The sequence below is a fragment of the Malurus melanocephalus genome, unplaced genomic scaffold, assembly GCF_030028575.1.
Source record: "Malurus melanocephalus ecotype Western Australia unplaced genomic scaffold, MMel_1.1 scaffold_825, whole genome shotgun sequence".
Classification (NCBI taxonomy): Eukaryota; Metazoa; Chordata; class Aves; order Passeriformes; family Maluridae; genus Malurus; species Malurus melanocephalus.
In genome coordinates this window covers 29,714-51,245 of record NW_026624057.1, presented here as the reverse complement: position 1 = coordinate 51,245, position 21,532 = coordinate 29,714, and the positions used below count along the sequence as shown (strand labels likewise).

The following is a 21,532-nucleotide window of genomic DNA, read 5'->3' as shown; positions in this document are numbered from 1 at the left end:
GAGCAGCTCCGTGGCCTCCTCTGGACTCCTCCAGCAGCTCCAGGTCCTTCCTGTGCTGGACCCCAGAGCTGGGGCAACTCTGCAGGTGGGGTCTCACCTGAGCAGGGCAGAGGGCACATTGTCATCAGTTGTCCCCAGGCTCTGTCTGGTCACAGCCTCCTGTTCTCTCTGTTCCCGCTCYGTCTCTGTCTCGGGCAGACACCACAGAACGTGCTTGGCTGCACCATCTGCATCCTCACGCCTGGGCGCGTTTTTGGCCTCCTCRGTGGTTAACAGAAATAGGTTTTAATTAAAAGCTCATTATCGAGTTGTCGTGTAGCATTAGTAAATAAAAATAACTTTTACAGCCCTGCCTTGTGACTCAGTAAGTGGCAATTGAAAGTATTTGACATCACTTTATTAACAAAAAAATTGACAAATATTACATTTTTGATTCCCCATTTGCTCCAAATGGGCTTTAAATCTAAATAAATGGTTGTCTGTGGCACTCTGGTTACCATTCAGGTCCAGAAGGAGAAATAAGTGTGGTCTGCAGTCTCAAAATCATTTTGAATTTCAGTTGTAAACTGTTGGGGTGGGTGGTTTGGGCATCTCCTGTGGGACAAGGGTTTGGAATAGCTACAGCCTATCCATTTCCTCATTCCCAGGTGGTTAGTGTAGGGATGCTCAGGCCCAGCTCTTTCCCTTCTGCCATATCCTTCCCTGTTTCAGCGAAGAGGTGTCGTGTTCTCTCGTTAAAATTTGATTCTGAATAGGAATAACTTCACTGTGAGAAAGCTGAGCACTCTTTCCTGGGGCTTGGTCCCCTTTTCCCARTGATCCTTTGGCTGTTTGACTTTGATAGTCACAGCAGAGGCTCTTGCCTCTCTTCTCATCCCCAGCACAAAGCTAACACCTAATAAAATTATCTGCAAYGCAAAACGCCATTTTCTGTGTTATTTACGGGTAAATTGGTGCAGTAAAATACTCCATAAATGTGAGTCATTTCTTCAAGGTCGTGCATTAACCTCATCCCATGTATGGGGTGTGCAGGGACYGCTGCTGTGGATTTCCCTGGGAAGCAGCTGAGCCTTGATGTCCTCTGCTCACTTGTTTGTGCCCTTACTGTGCCCCTGATCCCAGGAAGAGCTGAAGCTCTGGGGGTTTGTGTTTGTGATGAGGAGAAGGTGAGATCTTCATCTTCACCTTCCTGCCCTGGGCAGRGCCCAGGTTCTGTCCCTATTGTCCAAGGAGAGCCCCTTGCATAAGGAAACTAAACATTAAACTAAACCCGTCCCTCTTGCTTCCCCTTTTCCGCATTTGACGTTGGAAGAAAAGCCTCAGCCTGACAATGTTTTGGGAATCTCTTTTCTCTGTAGCCCCCATGCTCAACCCTCTCTGTGCAGGATGGTTGCACYCCTTTGTCCCTTGCTGCCCACTTTTTTAGAATCGTGGAATATCCCCATTTAGGGACCCACAAAGTTCATCGAGTCCCACCCGTGCCCCTGCCCAGACCCCCCAACAATCCCCCCTGTGCATCCCTGGCAGCGCTGTCCAAACGCTCCTGGAGCTCTGGCAGCCTCGGGGCCGGGACCATTCCCTGGGGAGYCTGGGCAGTGCCAGCACCCTCTGGGGGAAGAGCCTGTCCCTGATCTCCAACCTAAACCTCCTGACAGCTCCATTCCCTGGCTTGCCCTCCCTCTTTATCACYCCCTGACGAGGGGACCAGACAACCCTTCTGCTCATTTTTGGAGCTRCTTTATGGACTGGGGAGCTGAGGAGCAGTTGTGAAACTTGACAGAGAGGTTATGCTCCTAAATAAATCGCGCAGTTCCCTGCGAGTTGGAAATGACTCCTGATGCAGGTTAATAAATAATGCAAACCCTGTTAATAGATGCCAAATGCGCCGTCTCCGCCGGAGAAAAAGATGATGCCAATAATCCGGACTGGAAATATTCTGTTCTAGCCACTGGCTGCAGAGTTTTAAGTGCTTAGTGCTGTTAATTTAAAATGCTTTGCTGATAGATTGTAAGCGCTCTGTACTTAGTAAAGAACACAAACAGCAGCTCGCTGGAGTAACAGCCTGTTTATAAAGCACCTCGTTCCCGTATCCCTTTGGCAACTCCTGAATCCCTCCAGCCACCCGTGCTGTGATCCTGCTAATGGGAAAGGAGCTGCAAATGTCAGAGGTGATGCCTGCAGCACTGGGAAGGTGCTGGAGTGACGCATCCCGCTCCATCCTGCCGGTCACATTGAGGTTATCGTGATGTAGCTTTTTGCTGGGAGATGGAGCTTTGTTACAGCCACCCCAGTGTACGGCTGAGAAGGTTTCGTTCTGCTTTGAGCTCCTTAGTTTTGTTTTCAGGAGCTCACAATGCCTTGTAAAATCATCTTTGTGCTTCASGTGTCACTTGAGTGCCGTGCAGGGAATGGTGTGACAGGCACAGCATGGATGGAAACGGCCAGCCTGTCCTGGTTGTCTTCCAGGCTCTCTGGACAGCAGCTCTCTCTGTCCCCTCATACCGAGCGGGTGCTTTCTTTTTCAGTTGTTTACAACCACAAAATGTGGCAGTTAATGATACAAAGCCTGTAAAGTACGTGTGAGGAGGGCTTGAGGTCCTGAATGTCTGTAAAGCAGTTGGAGTTCAGCTGTCAAAAGATGCCWCTTGAATGCAGATAGTTATTTTAAGTACCGAAGTGTGGTGGGAAATCATGTCTGTTGGAATAAAGGTGGCTGCTGATCACTGATATATTTAATGAAGGTAATTCAGCGCCGTTGGGGAGGATCTGTGCAGTGTTATGGCCAGAGTCTTGAGCATTGTGCAGGAATGTTAAATGTCTGTTCCTGCCACCACAGAAACCYGCGGTGACAAAGCGCTGGTGTAAAATGCAGCAGCCGAAGCCTCACTTAAAATACAGTCCCTTGAAGGGGYGCTTGTGAAAAAGGAAGAGTATTTTATGCAGGCAGATAATGATAGGAGAATGGGGARTGTTTTTAAACTAAAAGAGGAGAGATTTAGATCAGRTGTCAGGAAGAAATCCAGCTGTGAGACCCTGGCAMAAGGTGCCCAGAGAAGCTGTGGCTGCCCCTGRATCCCTGGAAGTGTTCAAGGCCCGGTTGGATGGGGCTTGGAGCAGCCTGGGAYAGTGGAAGGTATCCCTCTCCATGACAAGGAATGGAACGAGAAGATCTTTAAGGTCCTTTCCAACCCAAACCATTCCACGATTCCTGTCACCAAGTTCAAAAAGCRGGGGTGAAAAACACACAAAGCTCCTGCTTTAATCCTCACTGTTGCTCTTCAAAACAAACTAGTTTGCATTTTAGGAGGAAACCTTTGGGTTGTGTCAGCCCTTGAGCACTGTTTGGGTACCTGAGGTGGTACGGTGAGGAGTCCCAGCCGGTGGAAATCSCAGGTTAAACGCACTGATCCCACGGGATGTGGAGCGATATCCCGGGAGGCGGCGCTGCYGTCAGCCGCAGGCGGGAGCCTGTCCTGGGAGCGTTTGGTGCAAGCACTGCTGCTCTGAGACTGAAATACGGTCTTAGAGAAGGAAAARCAGCCCATAATGCTTTATACAAAGCAGTTTAGTGAAGAAATAGCCTTTTGTTGGCAGCCTGCTTTTATGTGCCTGCAAAAATGGTACCAAATAGCTCTTTTAATGGGCTTCACTCTGTTTTGTCTGAGCCCTCGAATTAACCTCCCACTTAAAATCATAGTCAGGAAAAAATCTTCTGCAGTCTGAGCCATCCTGTGCCGAGCTGGAGCCCATCCTGGGGGCTGGAGGATAGCGAAATGTGTGAAATTAGGGGGGTTATAATTACAGCACTACCAAACTTGCTTCTGCTGGCGTTTTGACCCCGAGGTGTTGACAGCGCCCGATCTGAATCGCGGCGAGCGCACCGGGGGTGGTGTTTCTCGGGAGGCTGGCGTCGGCTTTGTCCTATTCCGGGACTGTCAGCCTGTGTGGCTGTGCTCTCCGGGAAGGGGGAGAGCAGTGACARAGTCATTACTGAAAGGCAGAGCTTGGCAATGAGCTGGGCCTGGCTGTGCCCACAAGGCGGCAGTGGGTGACAGCGGGAGCGGCCCCGGCATTAATATTGATGTGTCCAGGTGGCAGCGGGATTGAGTTGTAGTGACAAGAGAGTGCGCGAGATCCGTTTGCCCAAGGGCTTTGGAGTAATGGCCATATGTCTCGGTCCAGCAATTGTTTTCAGCGTGCAGATGGAAGGCCAAAGTGGCTTTGGCATATTAGATTCGTGTGGTTTATGTCCCTCTTCACCTCCCTGCCTCCCAACACCTCCTGCTTTTATGAGCAAACTTCAGTGGCATCATGGATGCAGCTGCAGGATTGCTCCAAGGACACGGTCCTTGAGCAGGACCAATTTTCTCTGCTCCTGAGCTGCTTTTGTCACCAACATTTTCAGCAGAAAATGCAGTTTGACTCTATCAAAACGTGCTCGGAGAGARCCGCTGACTTCAGTGGTAACRGTGGGGATTTTTGAGCTCTTTTTCYCTTCTGTCCGTGCAGGGTCGGTGGCTCTGGATGCACACAGTCCGTGCATGGATTGTGTCGCTGCTGATTTTGTGGCACCTCTTTCTGAACTCCTGGTGCTGATAGTAGTGCTTGTGCAGGGCTTCCCGAGCCTGTAGGGAGACCCCTCAAAACCAGCAAGGGGAAGTTGAAAGGCATTTTATTCCCTGCTGGCAACAGGCAGGAACCTAAACACATCAGGAACTTAAACCTGAGCTCAACAGGAGCATAAATGAACCCTTCAGTCCCCAGGGCAAGAAACAGGGGCTTTGCAGTGTCGTTTTTTGGAAAAGGGGGGAAATCACATCTCAGCTTCCTGCTGAGGGAGGAGCTGGTGATCTGCAGATGAGATCAGATGGAAGGAGATAACGGGAGCCTCATTAGGATGTTTTTGTGTCTGTACCAGATGCCTTCACAGGGGGGCTGTAATTGACCTTGTGAGGTGAAAACAGAGGGTTTGGTTAAATGGAGAAAAGTTCTGAAATCCTTCTTTATGACTCTGTTTCCTGTTTGCTCTCTGGCAGGTGAAGTGGAAGGGGAAGGACCTGTTTGATCTGGTGTGCAGGACACTGGGACTCCGGGAAACCTGGTTCTTCGGGCTCCAGTACACRATCAAGGACACGGTGGCCTGGCTCAAAATGGACAAGAAGGTTGGAACCAAAGTTCACAAAATCCTAGAATGCTTTGGGTTGGAAGGGACCTTTATGCTCATCTTGTTCCAGCCCCTTGCCATGAACAGGGATATTTCCCTTGAGAGGTTGTGTGGGATGTCCTTTCCTTTTTCTTTGAGGTTGTGTGATGGGTGAGCTGGGATAGATGTACTTAAATCCTGTCCCCATGGCATCCCACCCAGTCTGGGGGTGTCAGACTGGGAAAAGCTGGCAGAGATGCCCCATCCCAGCATCTGTGAACACTGAATTCCCTGGAGGCATTTTGGGAGACAGTCATGCTGGGGTGCTGCACTTTGGGGTGAATGCAAAGCAAATGAAATGTAAAAATMAATTTTTTGTGCCCCTGAACACTAAACAGTCAGCAGAAAGTGGAGTTGCCTCTTGTTTTGTTGTTGAGAAATACAGAGAGCTTGGGAGGAGGAAAACCAGAGGGAAAAGGAGATGGGGATAAGGGAAGAAATGCTTCCCAAATATGGGAGCAGTGGGTTTTGGAGGTGTCAGATGTGGCTCTGGTCACATCTAAAGGATGTAATGCTGCAACCAAAAGATCATGGACACTGAGGGAGGTCTGGGTGTCTCACCTCTCATGCCAAGGCTTTAAACCTTCTGGACAGTACCAGAAAAAGGTAGTGAGAAACAACACTGAAATAAATTCAGTGCAGGGAAACAAGGAGAAAGTCGGGTGGTGGCGCAGCAGGATCCAATATTGCTCTGCAAGGATCGGGAGAGGCAAGGAGCACATGGCAGATCAGGATCAACCTTCACTGTCTCATTTCTTATGCTGTTTGTTTCTGCCTTTTTTTGTTCTCTTGCATCATTAGGGGTGTCAGAAATGTTTGTTTTCTTTTTTTAACCACAGTGTCTGAACTATTTAGGTCTGTTCTAGATGTCTAAAAGTGGCTGACAAAAGATGTGCTGATCTGAACAGAAGGGAGCTGGGGCTTGTCTTGAAAAAACCAAATGGCTCTTGAATCCCACAGGTCCTGGATCACGATGTCCCAACAGAAGAGCCCAAAACCTTTCACTTCCTGGCCAAATTTTATCCTGAGAATGCAGAGGAGGAGCTGGTGCAGGAAATCACCCAGCATTTGTTCTTCCTGCAGGTAGGAGTCTGTGCACTGTTATCCAGCCTGAGGGAGAAGCAGCCAGGATGAACAGAAGTGCCAGAAGGTTCCAGGGTCATGGAGCTAGTGAGCAGAGTGTGCTCCTCATCCTTACATTCACACCTCTCCAAAAGGAACTTGTCTTCAGCAACAAAAACTTCTTAAAAGAAGTGTTTTTTGAAGGATGTTTTTTTGTGGAGGAAGCAGTCTGCCCAGACRGGCAGACCTCTGAACTGGCAGTCAGGAATGATGAGGTGATCCATAATATCCATGGGTGGTGTCTCAGGGACATGGATCTGTCAGCCAAGGGCTCTTGTCCCTCTGCAGGGTGTGGGATGAGCTGTGCTCAGGGGTGGCAGCTGCCTTTGGACGTGATGGTGTCGTTGTATGAGCAGGAGAATTTCCTTCTGGAGAGCAGAGTGCAGCCAACCTGTACAGMAAAGTTCCCCTCTCACAAAACAGCTCCAGGTAACTGGAACAGAAGAAAATCCCAGCAGCTCAGCTCTGATGGAAAAACAGAGGGGAAGGGGGGACCTCACGGTCCCACCTGCCCCAGGAGCAGTTAAGCATTTGGAAACTGTCAACACATCTTGGTTGGTTTTTTTTTTTATTTAAATTACTCTACTCTCAGGAAACTTTGTGTGCTGAGAAATCAGTTCAGCTGATTATGTGGCAATACTGCATGKCTGGTAACAAGGAGCTGCTAGCACAGGAGCTCTCTTTCAGAGAGATCAATTTTCTGTCACAAAATCCATCTTCTGACATATTTTTCCTTGGAAGAGTTGTGTCAAGCATGGTTACAGGGAGTAGAGCACTCCTAGACAAACCCCTGGATACTCACTGGGATGTTTCAGCTGCTCTGTGGCTGTTAGTTTGAAGATAAATTACACAAGTTTTTAAAAAGTCACTCATTCTTATATTTCTTGCACCAAAGTCAAAGCAACCTGAATTTGGGAATACCTCTGTAGCCTGCGGGGTGTCCTGCCCTTTCCAAGTGAGCTCACCAGCCTCTTGATCCTCCTCACTCTTCCAAAGTCCATCTTTTTCCTCCAGAGCCAAAAGTGTTCTAAATGCAAAGTATTCCTGTTAATTTCCAAGCTCTGTCTCGTGCACTGGCGTCCCTGTAGGGTTATTTCTGAATGTCTCATTTGCCAGGAGCTTTATCCACGGTGAGGAAAAATGCTGTTGGCATCTTTGAGAAAGAAAATCAGGGAGGAAAAGCCATTCAAGCTGCATTTTCTAAATGCAGACCATGACTTTGCTGCTGGGATTTGTGTGCTGAGAGGAGCCTGGGCTCCTGTATGCATTTGGGAAGCAGGAGCACATCTAAGCTTGTAAACTCTCCTGTTTTTTATCTTGATGCAGCAGAATATCTGCTGTGATTATGTCGTACCCAACTTTGAGGACTCAAAGCACGTTATAAATTCAAATTGATGTTCCTGCATCTCTGACAATCCATTTAAACCTCCCGGGAAATCGTAGCCTTTTTATTTTTTTTTTACCCCCCCTATCTTTAATCAGGAAAATTAAGTGTGCCAACCCAAAAAATATCGAACATGACAGGTTTAATTTTTTAATGCACAGAAGTCAGGGAAGTAAAGCTGTGGCTTTGGGGACCTGCACGTTGCCTCTCCCGGGAGTGCGCGCGGGGCTCTGCCTGCTGCTAAAAGCTCTGCCACGGAGGTGACCTGCAGCTCTCCGTGCTGGGATCTGGGGAATTAGCCTCCAGCACAGGTGAGCACTGACTCACAATGAGGYCTGAATGTCCCAGAGCAAAGCTTCAAGTGTTCAGAGACTCGGCTGCAAGCTGCTCTTTTGTGTTGCAGCGTGGATGGATGTCCTATCAATCTGTAGCTTGTGCCTTAAGAGGTTTTATYGCTGTGTTTACATGCAAGGCTTTTCCCCCACCTTGCCTTTAGCAGCAGCATAGAGGTGCTGTCGTTTTCCACTAATAAATTTAGCTCTTCTCACCAACCTGTTTGAGAAAGGTGGTCTGTGAAAGCTTGAGCCCTTTGGAGCCTCCAGAGAYTTCCCGGGCCTGGATTGTGATTAGTGTTAGGAAAATTGTGAACTCGCTGTGGTTGACAGCTCAAGTTGAAACAAACTGCAACCATCTGCTGTGACAGTCGTGCTCTGCCGTGCTCCACTAAACGTGTGTTATCTGTCCTTTGCTGCTCTGTGTGCAGGTGAAGAAGCAGATTTTGGATGAGAAGATCTTCTGTCCTCCTGAAGCCTCTGTCCTGCTGGCCTCCTACGCTGTCCAAGCCAAGGTAGGCACCAGGGGATGCCCCAAGGGCCTGCTGAGTGAGTGTTGATCCAGGGGAGACAGGTGCTTTGTGGTGGAGCCACTTCCTGGGCAAAGGGAAGGCAGGGAAAGCTGTGAAAACTTGGGAAGTGAGGGGGCTGCACTGTCACTGCTTCCTTCTCGGCACAGCTGGTTCCTGGCTGCCTCCAGGCATTGGATGGGTTTCTGCTTTCTCTTTCCAGGACTTTTTAGCATGTGCTGAACTCATGAGCTGCAGAGCCTGCTCATGAGCTGGAGCAGGTGAATTCCCTGAGCCCGGGTTTTTTTTTTTTTTCTCCCTGCTTTTGCCACTGTAKCCAGAGGCAAGCCAGCCGTGGGACTCCCAGCTCTCCTGCTCCCCYAGAGTACTTGTCATCATGATAATGACTTTATTTCAGTCCTAGAGCTGGCCACATCCATTATATTGCCCTGTGAAAGGGCTTTTCCTGGCTGCCTCCTTTATCTTGGGTGCTTGGCCTCACCAGACAGAGGGAAGAGTGAATGTTCATTGAATTCCCCTCGTTCCTCTGCTGGACTCAGCTCTGGGCCCAGAGTGGGTTTGTTTTGCTGAGGTTTTATTCCAGAGGACGCTGTTTTCCAGTCTAGGATGTGCAGCCGTGGACAGCTTGCCCAGGGCACAGAGACTCCTGGGCTGGAGGAAGCAGCCCAAGGTTCAGAAGCGGGGACATTCTTGCAGTGGGGAACATAATTTATGTGCTGCTGCTCAATTAACAACTGGAGCTCAGCTCYGGTTCATGTGTGCAAAGATAATGTCTTTGGGAGAGGAGTGACTGCAGTGTGAGTGCAGCCCAGAGGCATTATCTCTGCAGCTCGTGRTGGTTCTGACTCTGCATGGCATTTGGGGGGTTTTGGGAGGGTTTAGCTCACAGGACCTCAAGCAGGTGGCCATGCCCTGGGTCTGGTGTGTCCAGGTATCCTTAGGGAGCATGGCTGTGGAGTGCTATAGGAGGAGCAGCTCTGTGGGACCACCTTTGCTGGCAGGGGGTTTGGCAGAAAGGGCCTCATCCAGGCTGTTTTTTTCCCTATAGTCATATAATTTTCCTCATAACCCTTAAGTCCAYACTCTGAATAGAGCCCTGGGTGCTGTGTTTTTTGATGGTAAGTGTTTGAATTTACTAGAAATTGGTGTTTTCTCCTCATGGTCAAGAGTATTGGTAAAACCATGTTTTGTTCATGAAACTCATCAGTCTGGCAAAGGAAAGTTGCTTTTTGAAATGTTTCTGTTTGTGTGAAGCATTCATCACTSTTATTAGAGTGCATGAGTAAACACTTCCTTGGCTTTCTCTCCGTTGACCTGAGCTGAGGATACGTAGGGAATGACTTTTCCTGCTGCCAAAATGAACAAACATTGGGTAAATATTGAGCTCTGTTACCTCTTGGCCAGCTCCTGCTCATGTGCTCAGGAACAGGCTGTGACTTGGTGCAGGTCGGTTGTGCCGTCCCCTTTGTCCCCTTGGCACCTTGGATATCCTGGGGCATTGGGAGGAGGTCACACGGCGTCAGAGCAGTTCTGACCGTGCTGAGATCAGGAGAGGATGGAGGAGGAGTGACTTTTCTGMTCTTCACTAAAGGGCTTTTCATCAGACATCCCTCTCCTTGCTGCCTCTCCAGCCCGGGGTTCCCCCTCTGCTTTCGTTCCCAGCAAAAGGAAAAGCTGAAAGCACATCTTTGATAGGGAACCAGGAAGAAAGATATTGCAGGTCATCTCCTTCCAGTTAAACAGGATAACGATGTCCTTCCTGGACAAGAAAGCAGGCAGTGAGCGCAGTAATTTCACTAATAACGTGCTGATTTGCATGATTAGGGGCATAATAGCCTGACACAGCAGTGTGTGTTCATCCAACAGGCACTTACTGACAGCCAGGTGCTGCTGGTCCATCCACACCAACATGAGACAGCGAAGGAAACAGGGGGGCCATAAAAATAACAGCTTATTTATTTCCCTCTCATTGTGTTCATTTGGGGAATTACTATGTGCTTTCCCCTCCAGTCCTGTTCAAACCACCCACACTGCTTTCAGAGGTTGGAGGTAGTTCGGGTTTTAAATAGCTGGGAAAGACGTGGGATCGACTGGAAAAAAAAAAAAAATAAATGGAACATCCAGGAGGTTCTTCTATTTTTTCCTCCTTAAATGCTGGTCGCTGCCGTGCTGCAGCTCTCTCAGCACTTCAAATCTTGTAGCACAGCAAACAACTCTTTAATTATTATTGTTTTTCCCCAAAACAAGCAATGCTTGGTGTTAATTTGGGGCCGAGCGTGCCTGTGTTTATCCAACACTCTAAGCCAGGCGTATGAATGTGGTAAAGGCAATTCCATGCCCAGCCATGAATATTAATCATACGGTTCAATTAACAAGAGCTGAAATTCCATGACAGTTGGAAAGTAATGATTTAATTGAAAAGGCCTTTAGAAAGTACGTTCGCAAAATCATTTGAGCCAACAAATTCTGCAATACTTAAGCCATTTGTTGATTTTTGACTTGTGAATAATTAATGTTCTCATCCAGACTCCCTTCTCAGTACAAATATTCCTCTGGGACACGACAGTATTTTTCAGCACTTGAAAAGTCCCATAATCCATACTTAGTCTTGGATCTCCACGGAAGATCACAACAGAAAATAATCGTGTTAATCCTATTTGCTATTATTTTCATCACCTACAAATGATTTACTTGCTGCTTGTCCAAGGTTATTGGAGTTGTTTCCTTCACCAGTGCCCTGTTTTTAGTGCTGTTTCCCTTTGAGGAGGGCTCAAGGGCCGTGTACCTGCAGTGCTGCATCCTGAGGAGCTCCAAGACCTTGGAAGACAGAGTTGCAGCCGCTCAGCACCCTYTTGGATGAAATCCGGGCTGGTTTTGTTCTATTAATTGAAGTCTGAGTCAGTGTTGGTTGTTGTTACATGCTCCCTTCGCATCTGCATTGGCTCCAAATCAATATTTGTGTCTTTAATCCCCACGTGTTGTCTCCCAAGCGGAGAGGTGGGATGTGTGTAGAYTTCTGATGCTGAGCTCTGGTTTCGGCGCACGATGTGACGGTCCTGACACTAAAAGGAGGCTGAGAGGAGAAGCCTCCAGACTTGTTGCACGACCACAGGGTCCCTTTTGATCTTGGGTTTTAAATTTGTCACCATTTTGCACTTCCTGAGCTGAGGTTCCTCAGGAAAGCAGGAGGGAAGGACTGCAGTGGGGGACTGTCACCTCTGTCACTGCAGCAGTCCTGGTGGCCAAGTGAGTGCAGGTCACAGTGCTCCATGCACGTGCCTCACATCCTTTGTTCCTCTCCTCCTGAGCTTGCTGGGCTGATGGAGGAGCCGTTTTGCAGCRTTTCCCTGCCCTCTGAGGCTGTGCAGGAGGTAAATTCATTTTCACATGCACCGCAGGGACACGCTGCTCTTCAATCTGTTAATAAGCAGTTTTATTCCTCAGTCACTTTATATGCTGCTCAAAGAGATGTAAATCTAAACAAATACCAGTAATTAGTGGATGCACTTAACAAATCTGAATTGGATTCCATGACCCAGTTGAGCAACAGACCCTCTGACAGAAGAGCCACCACCTGCCTGAGAGGAGTCTGTCAAACTCCGCTCTAATTTTTTTTTGTATTTATTCATTAGGGTGATGAGCAGCACCAGAGGAACTGCCATCTGCCTCACCTGGATCACTGCTATCCATCAGTTTTTGGGGACAGCTCTTTGTCCATTTCTTATTTCCATGTTCCACTACCTGTGGAACTGCAAGGACCTCTCAGCTGTAAAGTCTTGCCCTGCACTGGGGGAGTTRTTAATTAGGGCATGATAATGAGAATAGAATAGACAACCAGTCCAGCTGGACTGATGGTGGACATCAGYTGGTGTCACCATCCCTAGAAGTGTTCAAAAACTGAGCAGACATTTGGGRAATTTGAGCTTCTTKGGGACCRTGGCAGTGTTCAGTCACYGGCTGGACTTRATCTTGGAGGCTTTTTCCAACCTTACTGACTGTGTGATGGGAAGTTTTATTCTGCTCCCACTTCTGCTGCATGAGTAGAAGGAAGCTCTTTGTTTCTTTGTTATTCACCTTAGAGAGCAGCAGGTTCTCTGCTTGTGGGGCAATGGGGTGAGCAGGCTGTTTGCTGTCTCTCAGGGTGGGTGTGAGGGGTGAAGTGTTTGATTTGCCATGTTGTTAACGTGGGCTGGGCACCGTGTCTGTGAAGTGTTTGATTTGCTGTGTTGTTAACGTGGGCTGGGCACTGTGTCTGTGCTTCTTCCCAGTACGGCGACTACGATCCCAACGTCCACAAGAGAGGTTTCCTGGCGCAGGAGGAGCTGCTTCCCAAGCGGGTAAGGAGCAGAGCGGAGCAGGTCAGGTGCTGTCCGAGCTGTCCTGAGCTTGGACGTGCTYCTGGCACCTGTCTCAGTGCTCCTGGCTTCCTTGCCAAGCCAGGAGCAGCAGTGTGACCTGGTCTCTGTCTCCCACCCACCCCAGGTGATCAACCTGTACCAGATGACTCCAGAGATGTGGGAGGAGAGRATAACAGCCTGGTATGCTGAGCACCGGGGCAGAGCGAGGTGAGCTGGGGCTGCACTGCTGGGTCAGGGTCAGTGCCCTCCCCTGGAGGGTCACCAGCATTTGGGGAGCTTGGGCAGACACTGCCTGAGCTCTGCTGCCAGCAGGTTAATCCCAGCACACCTCTGTAGTGGCCTGAGGAAGGGCAAAGGGCTTTAGTTGATGGCTCTGCATGTGCCCTGCWGTGCCCTGGTCATTGCCAGGGCCCCTGAGAGGACTTAGGAACGATGCTCGGAAAGGGACTCACCTACATCAGGGATCAGGGGGCTTCTGGGGCGGGGAGAAGAAGTGGGGATTCAAACTGTGTATGGCTGCCTGGGGTGGTAAAATGCTCCTTCTGCGGGATAAACCTAAAGCCATGGATCTGAAACAGTGGCCTCCCAGCCAGGGATTTCATGTTTCTGCTGAAGGGATTGGGAGGTGAACAAAGGCAGGCCTGGAGTGCTGCATCTCAGCACCACTCTGATGCTGGCAACTGCAAAGTGGGATTTGCTCTTGGACTTTATTGATCCTGCCAGCAAAGACAGGATTGACCTGTGTGATGGAGACAGTCCAGGCTTTAAAGCCTGGTGAGTGTTTAGGATCAKCAGGAGCAGCCCTGTCCCTCTCTGATCCTTCCAAACACTGTTCCTGCCTGATAGGGATGAAGCTGAAATGGAGTATCTGAAGATAGCCCAGGACTTGGAGATGTACGGCGTCAACTACTTCGCCATCAGGGTGAGTTGGGTGGCTTGGGGGTCCTCATTTCCAGCCAGTGTAATCTCCATCTCCTGGAGAGCCAGGAGAGCTGGGAAGTGAAATTTTGGGGAACCCCAGCTGTGCTGAGGGGAGGCAGCAGCTCCTGGTACCCAGTGCTGGGTCACCGCTCGGGGCTGGCTGAGGAGGGAACCATGGTTCAGGTCGGACCCTCACAGTGATTTCTGCTCTTTCCTGCTGCAGAATAAAAAGGGCACMGAGCTGCTTCTTGGAGTTGATGCCTTGGGTCTTCACATTTATGACCCRGACAACAGGCTGACCCCTAAAATCTCCTTCCCATGGAATGAGATCAGGAATATCTCCTACAGCGATAAAGAGGTATGGATGTGTCTCACTTCTTCCCTGAGAGCARTAAGAACACAATTGGGATTTAAAATGATTTCTCTTGGCTTCTCTGTGTGCTGTGCTTGCTCTCACCAGCTTAGTTAAGGGCAGCTCAACTCCTCCAGCTGAAATCTTAATCCAAGCCTTTCTGAAACCTTGCAGGAGTGGGCGTGCAAGGGGTCGCCAGGGAGCTGGTTCTCCCCTTTGGTTTCAAACCTTCTACGTAATAATCTTTTCAAAAACCCAAAATTACTGTTGATGTGCTTAGCCCAAATACCAGAGTTCACAAGTTAAAATCTCTACTTTACTGCATATATTACAGTATTTATTACTGTGGATATATCCTGTCTTATGGAATACAGGGAAATGTATTCCTGGGGAGGAGAGCTCTTGCCATCTCATTACATCATCTTGGGTTTCAGGCTGCTGGGCTTGGCATAACAGCTGAGATCTTTTTAGGAAGTTGAGCAATTTAAGCCTGCTGTTGGATAGTTATTTATTAAATACCGAGCCTAAATATGGGTCTTTGGGATTGTTGGCCCCCAAACCTAATTGAGAACAGAAGTGCAGTTGGCTGTGGAGAGGGGACTGAGCAGCTCCGTTGTTGAAGTGAGAGAGCTGCTCAAAGAAACCAGCTGCCTTCATGGTAAGGAAGAAAATTAACTTCTTAATTAAAAATGGTTTTCTAATCTAAACATGATATTGATCAGGGGAGCAGCTAAAGGTTTCTCATCAGCTGCATTTATTGCATGTCTTGTGAAGTTTTATAAGCAGTAAATCCGTGCTGGAATTGTCTCCACTTGCTTTACTCCTTAAAGAGCTTCACGACYCTGCAAAACGCTCAGCTCTAAGTGACTTCCGAAGCTTCCCTGCYTGTGACAGTGAAGTGGGAGCCCGGGCATTGTCTCTGGAGTCTGGGGACTGATCCCTCCACAAGCAGGCCTTGCCACAAGACTGTAGCAGAGCTCTCCCTGGGGGAAAGGAGGGATCCCTTCCATCAGCTYAATCATTGTGTAATGAGCAGCAGGMCTGACCYGACACAAACAGGGCAATAGCTGGGAACAACAGCGCTGCCAGCAGCACACCGGGGGTTATCCCTCCTAACAAAGATTGACTGTTCACATGGAGCTGGAACTCCTCTCYCAGCACATTCCTGCTGCTGCTCTCAGTGACTGCTGGGGGCTCTGCTGGAGCCTGATCCCAGGACGTTCATGCACGTCTGCTTTTGTGAAAGTCGTAAAAGATTGGCTCTTAAACTGCCAGAGCAAGGCAGTGCCAGGGCAGGGCCCTTTGCAGGCAGGGCCGTGTATTGACAGATCTCCCACTCTAATGGACACGCTCTGTCTGCTCCAGCTCCTCAGCCCGTTATTTCTGTAGCGTGTGGGGGAGTGATGGAATATGTGACTGTCTCCTAAAAAATGCCATCTTGCGGAGCACTSCATCTCTTCAAGTACCCTTTGGATAGTGCAGAGGCTTCTCTCCATCCAGGGCTGCATTACCAAAACMCTTGGGGGATTTGTGCCACCACTGTCCTCTCAAGAGAGCCACACTGGGAGAGCTTTGGAGWGGGTGAGCCCATGCAATGGGTAGAGCTGGTTGGTTGGCACAYGGAGTGTAAAGACAAATTAGAGTGAGGGAATAATATTTGGAATTTTGGAGAAGTCTTAGGACAAGGCTGAGTTCTGGAGAGGAAAATGCATGGGGAATTCTTCTGGGGAGCTCTTGTGAGTGGAGGTGTCGGTGGGAAGGACAGCAACTCCTTGCGGTGTTCCTAATGCAGCTCTCCTGCTCTTTTAACTCCCTGACAGGAGAGTGCAGCCAGGTGGGAGTCAGGCTCTTCTCCCAGCTAACAAGTGACAGGATGAGATGAAACAGCYTTGAGTTGTGCCAGGGGAGATTTAAGTTGGATATTAGGGAAAAATTCTTCATTAAAGGGCTGTCAAATCCTGGCCCAGACTGCCAAGGGAAGTGCTCGAAACACTTGTGGATGTGGCACTCGGGAACGTGGTTTGAACATGRTGGTGTTGAGCTGACACTTGAATGCGATGATTTTGGAGGGTTTTTCATCCTTAACCATTCTGTGGTTCCATCGGGCAGCTGAGCTGGCTCTTCCTCCCTTTGGATGCATCCTGAGCTCCTGCAGTGGTTCCTGCAGCTCCCAGGAGAGCAGCACCTTGCCTGGGGAAATGTTGAGCTGTCCCCCCACCTCTGCAGGGTTCTCTGCAGAGGACATCAGCTCCTGTGGCCCCCGTGTTTTTCTGACTGGAGGAACAGTTGTCTCCTTGGCTACTTTTGATGCAAGTCCTCTTGCTTGGCACAGAGCCACGGGRACGGCTCTGAGCCGTGTGTCTGACCCTGCTGACCTGCTCTGAGCCAAAGCTTTCAGGAAGAATTTTATAGCTGCGTTTTTATTAAATGCACCACTCTCTGATAACTCTCCCCCTCTTTATTTTTTCCTTTTCAGTTTACGATTAAGCCATTGGACAAAAAGATTGATGTTTTTAAATTCAATTCATCAAAGCTGCGTGTGAATAAGCTGGTAAGTGCACAGACAGTCTTTTTTTTTTTTTTACTGCCTGCAGCAGTGGGTTCTGCAGAGAGTGTGAGACAAGGAGCTTTTGGGGCTTTTCCTTTGAGAGGGAGCTGCTGTTGTGTAGCTGTGATGGGGTGTAGCAGTTACTGCTCGCTGAAGGAGGGAAGGGGGAGGCTCAAGACGAGCTCCTTCAAAGAACCTCTCCCCCTCCCCGATTTTTGTGCTCCCTTTCAGAGGTCTTGGCTTTCAGCTGACCTAAATAGTGRAAGCACTTGGTAAATACAACTGCCAGCTTTGCTGAGTCCCCCTTTCTTCCCCTGTGGATCTTTCCCATTGTGCCCTGTGTCAGCTCTCTCTCCCTGTTTTGGGAGGCACCATTTTCAGCCCTAGCTTTTCCCCCTCTGAGGACACTCTCCTTGGATAAGGATGGAGTGCACTGAGCTGTTCTTGTTGCAGACCAGCCTTAGCTGATGTTCTGGATTTGCATCCATTGTTCAGTTTTTAGGGACCTTGCTGTCCTGGTTGTTGGCTGTGCTTCATGTTCCATAGGGAGTGAGGCTTCCCCATTCTCTACACCATCAGGGTCATAGTGCTGAAAGCTCCTCTGGCTCCAGAGAAGTCATTTGTGTCTTTGGAAATGTCATTTGTGACTTGGGGTGTGGCTGYCCCATCCYTGGAATGTCCAAGGCCAGGTTGGACAGGGTTTGGAACACCCTGGGACAGTGGAAGGTGTCTCTGTCCCTGGCAGGGGCTGGGACTGSATGGGCTTTAAGATCCCTCCCAACCCAGACCATYCCATGATTCTGTGATTTTACGAAATGGAAGAAGAGCATGTAAATCAGTCCTTTAGAAAAGATTCCAAATTTAGAATGCTGCTTTTATTGCCAAAAAAATCTTTTCACTYCTCTGTGTGCCCACCTTGTGCTAACCCTCCTTTAGCATTGCCACCCTCCTGGTCCTTACCACACTGGGGCTCAAATCCCTTCAGCAAAGGTATCTGGAGATGCCCAAGCAAGTTTTTGATAAGCTTTCTGTTTGTCCAAGTGGAAAGTAGGTTTCCTTTCCTTTTTTCCTTTTAATTTATTTTTTAATCTCAATGCCTTAAACATACACTTGGGAGAAGGTGAAAGTTCACCTTGAGCTCAAAGAAAGGGGGCAGTGAGAACCAGGGAACCGGGCAGAGCTGTCGAAATTTTTATTTCATTATTTGGCCTCTTGCCTTTTTAGGGTGGGTGTAAAACAACACCCGTGCTGTGCTGGAGGCACAGAAAATTGGTCTCTGCAAAGAGCTGCTATACCCAGGAGCTGGTGTTTGCTGTGGGACCTRGCTCCCTGCCCCTCCTACGGCTGTGAGAGCTCGCAGGGTTGGAGCTCAGTGGGTGGAAGCACTAACAAGCACCAAATCAAAGCAATTCTAGTGGTTCTGTGTGTCAAGAATACAAACCACCTCATCGCCGTCACGTGTACAGCTGTTTCTTTCCGCTCTTCACCCCTGACTGGAACAGATTCTTCAGCTGTGCATTGGGAACCACGACCTGTTCATGAGGAGGAGGAAGGCAGAYTCGCTGGAGGTCCAGCAGATGAAAGCACAGGCCAGGGAGGAGAAGGCCAGGAAGCAGGTGAGCCACATGTCCTATAACCAGYGAGCCAAAATCAGAAATGCAGATGGACTTGGGAAGGACAGGTCTCTGGAACCATGTCAAAGCAGCTTTGAGGGAAGGTCCAGCTGAATRTTTTTTAGTAGCCTCCTCCCAGCTCTCCTGTCATCTCAACTTGGCTCTGCAGGCTTATGGCAGCCTGAGTCCAGCCCCCAATTTAGGAACAAAACTGGGAGAACAGGAGGGAAGAACTTCCYTACAAGTGCGTGGCGAGAGGTGTGTTGGGACAGCTGATCCATCAGGGTCTGTGASGGGGAGCTGTGCTCTGCCGTAGCTCTTTGCCTCATTCCCTAATTGCAGGCTGATGGAATGCACGCCGACATTCCGGGCTGTGCTGCCTGGAATGCTAATTCCACGCTGGCCTCTCTGTGCTGCGGGTCAGCCCGGGCGGCCGGCCCGGCGCGGCGGAGGCAGCGGCGTGGAGCCCACGAGCAGAGATCAGCAAATTGAATTGTATGAATCATTGTTTTCTGCTCGTAGACCTTTTCTACTCACTGAAACCCACACAGCTAATCTGAGCACTGGTGCTCGGAATATAAATGGCCCTTTGGCAGGGAAGCCACTAGAGACGAGCAGGAGAAGCCAGAGCAGTCGCTGCACCCAGCAGGGGCCTGTGCTCACGGCTCTGCTGCGTTTCTGGGTTTGAGCGTGGCCACACAGGTGCTTGGGTGGGGTGGAGGTGCTCAGCTGGCCTGGAAATTGAGTGTGGCTTGTCCTTCAGGCACTTCTCTCTTCACAATCCTTGGGTGGTGGTGAGGTGCTCAGCTGGACTGGAGATGGGACAGGGCTTATCCATCAGGCACCCATCTCGGTGTTTGTGTGGCATTGAGCTGCTTAGCTGGCCTGGAAATGGGATGTGTCTTGTCTGTCAGACACCTCCCAGGGTGCTTCCGTGGTGTTGAGGTGCTCACCTGATGTGGAGATGGGCCTTTTCTTGTCCATCAGTCACCTGTCTCACAGTTTGTGTGGCACTGAGGTGCTCAGCTGGGCTGGAGGTGGGGTGGGACTTGYCCCTCAGGCACCTCCTGAAGCAATTCTCCCTCCTGGAGCTCGTGGAGTGGCAGGAAAGGACAGGATTCGAGGCCCTACAAGCTCTGCTGGGGAAGAGGGACTTTGTGTTTCCCACAGGGATTCCCCTGGTCAGGAAGGAGTTGGCATTATAGAACCATTAGGTTGGGGAAGGCCTTTAAGGTCCCAAGTCCAGCTACCAACTCAGCTGAGCACCTCAACGTCACACCAGCACCTTGGAGGCAGGTGGAGCAGAAGATCCTTGGAAGGAGCAGTGCAGTGTCCAATGCTGGTGGCTTCAGGGATGGATGGGCAGGCACTGGAATGGCAAGTGGTGAAGTCACCATCCCTGGAAGRGTTTAAAATGGMTGTGGCAYTTCAAGATATAGTTTGGTGGTGTACACAGCGGTGCTGGGATAATGGTTAGGCTGTTTTAAAGGGCTTTCCCAGSCTTAACAATGCTGTGAGTCTTTAAGCTGTACAATCTGTGAGTTTTTTATGTAACACCAGACCCAAGATGCTGTGTTTATTTGGGCAGCTGGGAGAGGTGAGGGCACTGGGAGGGAATAGCAGCTTATGGCTTCACATGAGCTCCCAAATCCAGAGCACCTGGGCTCCAGGGAAAGGTCAGGATCCTCTGTGGGCTGCCCTGTCCTGAGCGAGCCACYTGCTCTCTGCCCTGCTCCCTCCTCCCTCCCCAGCACCCACAGCTGTAACTGCTTTCAGATAGCCCTGTTAGATCAGGAATTCTTGTTAATGGAAGTCCYGAGCGGGATGCAGATCATAATGATAATTAATGAGGGGAACCTTTAATCGAAGGAAACAGCACGGTTGGAACAGTGGGCGTCCCACTTTCAGAGCACAGCTGGTGGCCAAGGAGCAGAGAAATGTGGCTCGTCTCACTTCCTTCCCTTATTAAACCCAGCAGGTCTCCTGTCCTGGCTGTAGCGTGGATATTTATAATGCCCCATCCCTGTAGGACTACARGGATTAAACTCAGTGTGTTAATTAGCCCAATGGCTCCCTTGGACTCTAGGCTAGTGGAGAGGCAGTTCCTGGGCACAASAACCCTCCCAGCATCTTCTAGGAAGAGCTGGCAGATCCTGGTGGCTTGGATCTTCCCTTCCTGGAGAAGCATTGCTGTTCCCTGCAAACAGAGAGTGTGTGTTGTACCCAAGAATTGCCAGAGGTGGTTGCACTCTGTRTCACCTCCCTCTGAACGAATGGAAGAGAAGGTTCCAGGGTGCTGGGTTGGATATCTGCTCAAAAGGAGCAGCTGTCCTTGTCCTTCAGCCTCCTGCCACAGACCGTGCTTGTACTTGGTGTTTGAAAGATGCCCTCGGACTGTCCTTAAGCCCAGTCCTGCTGGAAGAAACTCCAGAGAGTTAAGCTGGAGATTTTAGGATGCACTATTCCAGTCTGCCCTGTGATTTGGCACAGGAAGGCATTGTCTGGGGACATCAGCACCTGCAGGCAGATTCTGTAGCCATGCTGTGAGTGACAGCCTGATCAGGGAGTGGGAAATGTCTCAGGAATGGCACTTTCCAAACCAGCATCAAACAGGCTGCCCAGGGCAATGGTGGAATCACCATTGCTGGAAGTGTTAAAAACATATGTGGATGTGGCACTTGGGGACATTGGTTAAGGGTGGCCTTGGCCATGCTGGGGGAACAGCTGGACTCCGTGATCTTGGAGGTCTTTTCCAACCTGAATGATTCCATGATTCTGTTTTTTGATCAGGTCACCCCAATCCAGCGATGTCCCCCATGTCACTGAGCAGAGAGGAGRCWGCAGTGYTGTGACCCCACCTATGACTTTTTCTCATCCACAGAAAACCTTTCTAATGTGTGTTTTTCTCCTCGCTTTCCCCAATCCTTTTTTCCCAGATGGAACGGCAGCGCCTGGCACGAGAGAARCAAATGAGAGAAGAGGCTGAGAGGACCAGGGATGAGCTGGAGAGGAGGCTGATGCAGCTAAAGGAGGAGGCAACGATGGCCAACGAGGCTCTGGTGGGTCYCTGGGAGGCCATTTCCTGAGCACTGCAGCTGCTCCTCGCTCTTTGTGCCGCAGAAGCGTTTTTGGAAGCGCTCTATGGCTGTCCTAAGACTGCTCCCAAACT

At 49.7% G+C, this 21,532-nt stretch overlaps 1 protein-coding gene across 4 annotated transcripts in view; it reads left to right on the top strand.

Annotated features, from left to right (window-relative positions):
* The window catches only part of NF2 (NF2, moesin-ezrin-radixin like (MERLIN) tumor suppressor), a 46,116-nt gene that overhangs the window by 6,304 nt on the left and 18,280 nt on the right, over nt 1–21,532 (top strand). For all 4 annotated transcript variants that reach the window (XM_057385421.1, XM_057385423.1, XM_057385420.1 and 1 more), the window contains exons 2-11: nt 5,037–5,162; nt 6,164–6,286; nt 8,473–8,556; nt 12,840–12,908; nt 13,054–13,136; nt 13,776–13,851; nt 14,074–14,208; nt 16,679–16,753; nt 18,253–18,366; nt 21,300–21,422. In XM_057385421.1, the coding sequence (XP_057241404.1) occupies nt 5,037–5,162; nt 6,164–6,286; nt 8,473–8,556; nt 12,840–12,908; nt 13,054–13,136; nt 13,776–13,851; nt 14,074–14,208; nt 16,679–16,753; nt 18,253–18,366; nt 21,300–21,422 (1,008 nt within the window). The remainder of the gene's footprint in view (nt 1–5,036; nt 5,163–6,163; nt 6,287–8,472; nt 8,557–12,839; nt 12,909–13,053; nt 13,137–13,775; nt 13,852–14,073; nt 14,209–16,678; nt 16,754–18,252; nt 18,367–21,299; nt 21,423–21,532) is intronic.